Source organism: Myxine glutinosa, unplaced genomic scaffold, assembly GCF_964187855.1.
Source record: "Myxine glutinosa unplaced genomic scaffold, kmMyxGlut1.1 SCAFFOLD_2221, whole genome shotgun sequence".
Taxonomy (NCBI): domain Eukaryota; kingdom Metazoa; phylum Chordata; class Myxini; order Myxiniformes; family Myxinidae; genus Myxine; species Myxine glutinosa.
In genome coordinates this window covers 34,020-39,108 of record NW_027618316.1, presented here as the reverse complement: position 1 = coordinate 39,108, position 5,089 = coordinate 34,020, and the positions used below count along the sequence as shown (strand labels likewise).

General features: G+C 43.7%; 1 protein-coding gene across 1 annotated transcript; it reads right to left on the bottom strand.

The window, feature by feature from the left end:
* Positions 1-1,204: 1,204 nt before the first annotated feature.
* On the bottom strand, positions 1,205-4,838 carry LOC144888244 (indian hedgehog protein-like). The gene is made up of 4 exons (XM_078769357.1): positions 4,784-4,838; positions 4,280-4,459; positions 3,981-4,046; positions 1,205-3,560 (listed from the first exon to the last, which is right to left on the bottom strand). The coding sequence occupies exons 1-4, from the start codon at positions 4,836-4,838 to the stop codon at positions 2,767-2,769; spliced, it is 1,095 nt and encodes a 364-aa protein (XP_078625483.1). The 3' UTR covers positions 1,205-2,766.
* Positions 4,839-5,089: the final 251 nt, after the last annotated feature.

Sequence of the window (5,089 nt, the reverse complement as noted above, 5' to 3'; positions counted from 1 at the left end):
TCATTTACCTGCATCCATGTGCACATGGATACCACCTGATGGGCAACATAAATCAGACTACATTCGAATCAACCGAAGATGGATAGGTGCCATGCAATCTTCCAATACTCTGCCGGGCACAGATTGTCGGACAGATCACGAACTCCTTGTGGCAAAACTACGAGTCATATTGAGAAAGGTAAAAAAAAAAAACTCCAACTAGACATGACCTTGAAAACGCATCGAAACAAAATTCAATGAAGGCAAAAAAACCCCCGTTTTTTGAAGAAGTTCACTTGGTTGACAGAATGGCAGATTAATAGTGGTGAGAGAGTTAACAATTATATTATTTAATAAATAAAAAAAGAGTCAACCACCACCAAAGCTGGATGGAGATTATGTATTTTCACCCCTGTTTGTTTGTCTGTTTGGGAGCAAGTTATCTCAAAAGGTTGTGGACGGATTCGGACAAAACTTGGACAGGTTGAGTGTGTGACAAGGACAAATTGCTTAGATTTTGGTGAATATCCGGATTCTGATACTCGGATTTCTAAGTGATTCTTCACCATTTAGAAATAGGACCAAAACAATATGTAGCATGATTTTTCCAAAAGTTGTGGACGGATTCTGACAAAACTAGGTGGATCATTTGGTTAGGCGACAGGAAGAAGCCGATTCGATTTTGGTTCAGGTCCGGATCCAGATCCGACCTATCATTGGGATACAAAACATAAACTGTTCAGCCTGGCGGAGTATGCGCTCCACCGAGTGCCCTTGTAGTTTGAAATCTTTATAACTGTTGTCCGATATTTTAAGGAGCAAATATAACTGGATGATTATACAATATTTAAGGAATGTAATATTAACAGCATTTTCCAGAAATTATCATATATCCTCTCGTACAGGGAGGAGAGGTTCATTGTTTTTCCTTTGCTTCTTTCCTCCTTTCCCACAAATACAATCACAGGCCATTGCTGCATTTCTGAGACAATCCTCTTCATAATTGACGTGAAGGTACCTTAACCAAATAGACCCAGACACAATTTCTTTATTTTTATTTTGATGGAGGTCCACCTTCCTCCACCCCGTTCCCATTTTTTGAGGAGTCAATCTGTCAAAGGTGAAACACAAAATCACTAATTTTCCCTTCGCCATTCCCTTGTATTTGAGTCGATAGAGATAATTTTTTTCAGAAACTTACTTTCAAAAAGCCCCTACGTGGGAATGTAGAAAAAGTTCGGATTAGTCTTTTCCCCAGATTACACCTGGGTTGTTAAAGTTCAAAATCGGTCGCAAAATCAACGTTTTTGCCTTGCCATGCCTCTGCCTTTCAACCAATCCAGACAAGAGTTGGTAATATAAATACCTTACTACAATTGGTCTTGTGTATTTATTTTAGATTCTATAGAGGGCAATGTGGATGTAGTGGTGGCAGACATATTGCATTCACTTGCAGATGTCTGTGATTCTATTATTTATTTTAATGATCACGCTCATGTATCAGTTGGGAACAAGTGTTTGCGTTGACAAGATGGTGCAGAGGTTTACCATACTGGACAGTCCAAAGGTAACGAACGATACCTTTTGAACTGTCTAGTATGGGTTTGATTCCCGACATGAACATAAGCTGTTGAATTCGTGTTTCTCGAGCAGGATGTTGCATCAGAAAGCGTGCCAGCTGAATGTCCGGTCAGCTGAATGTCCGTCCCTTGGATGGACATTCAGCTGAGTGTCCTGTCTGCTAACATTTGCTGGTGTTCTTAGATCCCACGATGTCTTTCGATGCAAGGACTATGTGAGTCGCACCTAGCATCTTGGCCAAATTCCCCCCAAAATTACAGGGGGTACTGCATCACCTCCACATTTGAGCTCCAAGGCAATGATACTACCAGCAACAACCGCATTTGGGAGTAGAATAAGACGAAATGAGTTGTGGGCAGAATGAGAACAACGACTCGTACATGTGCAGAACTTTTTGTTGATGTCGCATACATGGTCATGTGACTGCAGTGCGATTAAGCATCTTTTTTTTATCATGGTTGAGACATTCGTATAACATGCATGGATTGTTATATAGATAGCAGTCATAATACCAGGCATGATCTCTCATTGGCTTGAGCATAGCCTGTCATAACCGAATAATATATAATATTATCTTTTATAACAACGCAATGAAATTTGCCACATCAGCATTTAGAAATGGCAACTCATCGGTCAAGTTGTTTTTTTTAAACTTAAAATAGTCCTGATAAAATAACCAAAATAGCTTTACAACGCTCAATTTCCAAAAATATGTTCTGTGTATATAAGAAATGTCTTATGTACTATATTATACACTGCGTATAAAAATATATGCTTTGCAAATTTATGGCAACACGTACTGTATATTCGGAAAGGTCAGTGTCGCTTGGACGCTCAATCTCATGACTTGGTTTCACAAGTCGGAAATCTTTATGCAGAGTCTCTCCATAGCATCTGCTGTGGAGCCGTTGAGTCTTACGTACATTGGAAACATTCTACTTGATCTACTGTTGTGCAGCTGTCTGTATTTTGTTTAAATTGTAGCAATGGTATCACTACTCTTCTCAATACAAACACAGCTCTGCTCATGGCACGTTTGAAGTAAGTGGGCAGCCCGATCCGAGCCGGGATTTTTCACCATGGCATGCTGTTTAAGATGTTTGTAGTTCGATTCTGTCCTCCAGTCGGTGTGGCTCGTGATTATTGCTGTCGCGATTTCACAGCTCGATGCAGGTATGCGCATGCAGAATGCCGTGCATGCAGATTTCACAGCTCAATGCAGGAATGCGCATGCAGAGCGAGGGATGTGAGATGATCACTCCGACGCTGCGATGCCCGTCCACTGCTCTCCGGACCCGCAATGGCTAAAGGATGGAAGGCGTCTAAAGCCAGGAGTAGCCCAGCAAGTTTGCGTAGCAGGTTTGGATACCAATGCACACCGTGTGTGCGCTGCATGTGCTCTTGTGAGTCGGTAAGAGGCCCTGAAGAATTTGCGTCGTGCGAGCGTCCCAGGAGCACGTCAATGCGTGAAGCCACCTCGTGTGCCCAGCGCAGTGGGGCAAATGCTGCATGTGCAGCTCCGTGCATCTCCACAGCCGCGTAGCATGAAGCGAGCACGCCGTCTGCGAGCAGCGTCCCATGTGCCGTGAGCGGTGCGTACCAGCCCTCGGTCACCTCCGAGGACACGCGGGACACACGAGCCACGTTCGGGTGCCCTATGTGGGTCGGTGCCGTCAATACAAAGTTCCCAGGGCGCAGTCTGCTTGCGAAAACGGCGCGGGTCCTGCTCGAGTTGGTGACTGTGAACAACAGGTGCGCTGGGGTGATGCGCAGCCGAAGTCGAGGACTCTCTGTCTCCACTACGATGAACTCATGCAGCCTCCGAGGCTCCACATCCAGAAAAAGCAATAAATCCGAAAAGAGAGGCCGGCCCGCAGAGTCCACCGTTAGGATCTGGTCTCCAGGATGCACATCCCGTAGCGTTTTGATTCCGTGCTGCGCAGTGTGGACCAGAGTCGATCCAGGAAAACATCCACCAGACTTGGCAGCGATGGAGTTATCTGTGCAAGGAAACGTGCATGTGGGTCCACATGGTAAACAATATAAGGATACCGTAACTTTGATATTCAAGAACAGACTTTGTGTAGGAGGTAGGGGAGCGTTGGGGTTTCTATTTTAAAGCCTGTAATGTCTACAGGCAAAGCCAATTATGCTGCCGGAAAGCAATGTGTTGTGCTGTATTCAATACAACTCAAAAACCAATTTAAGATACAAAAAATATACAATTCAAAAAGCCATTTCGACTGTTAAGCTTGTGTTATGCTTCAATTCAAACTAATGCAAGCCTTATACACTCTATATATTCCTTTCCTGAAACTGTATGTATGTATATATGATACATTTATAATAATAAACACATGCTGGCCCCCAGAACCAAGGTTCATGTATGTCTGTGTGGAGACTTTTCTTTGATTCTGTACAATTCCATGCCCCTGGGGCATATTGCTCCAAGATTTGCTGTACCACATTACTGTAACTATTATTTGCTAGTATTATTACAATGTTTATGGTGGTTAAAAATATTAATAGCCCCGCATGTTTTCATGGAAGTGGCAACACGATTTCTCCATGTAAATGCTATGCAGCTTTATTTGACTGGAAAAGCAGGGGCTTAATTATAAAATATCCCAGCCACCTTGGGATAATTGATTACATGAGAGCCGATTGGTTGTTACATCCAATTATGGTTAAAGATGTGATTGGGTCTTAATATTTATACGATGACCGCTATCGGCATTGTATGTGGTACACGTTTGGGAAAGCAGGAGCTTAATGAAACCAGTTAAGCCCCTGCTTAACTTGTCAATAAGCGATGAAACTGGTCCGCCAGCTGATGGGGATGTGCAGCATTGGATTGTCATGTATACATGTGTTCTACAGTACGTGTGAATGTCTGCAGCTGTAGAGGAACCCAGGTAGTGTTTGAAACGGCCAAGAACCTAACTTGTGTAGTTTTTCTTTGTTGCTTCATGCAGCTTTCTTTGGCAAGAAGCGCAGGTAATTATATATACTAAAAGGGACCCATGTAAAATCCACATAATGTAAAATGTGACTTCAACTCCTCAACTCCCCCCAACACCACATCACAAACCCCAAGCCCTCAACCTCCCCCTCCCAACCCCAAGGATTCATCTTTTCTGTCCCAACCCTAAAGCATCAATCCTCTGCCCATTCCAAGCCTTCAAACAACCTCCGCCCCCTCATGGTCAACTGTATAACTCACAATCCTGCAAGATATGCGGAAAATAATATGTCATGAGCAGGTCATGGCCCGTCATGGTCGCCTGTCAAACTCACAATCCCGCCAGATATGCGGAATAGAATATGTCATGAGCAGGTCATGGCACATCATGGTCGCCTGTCAAACTCACAATCCCTCAAGACATGCGGAAAATAATATGTCATGAGCAGGTCATGGCCCATCACGGTCGCCTGTCCAACAAACAATGCCACGAGATATGCGGAAATAATATGTGACCATGAGTAGGTCATGGCCAGTCATGGATGCTTATGCAACTCACAAACCCGC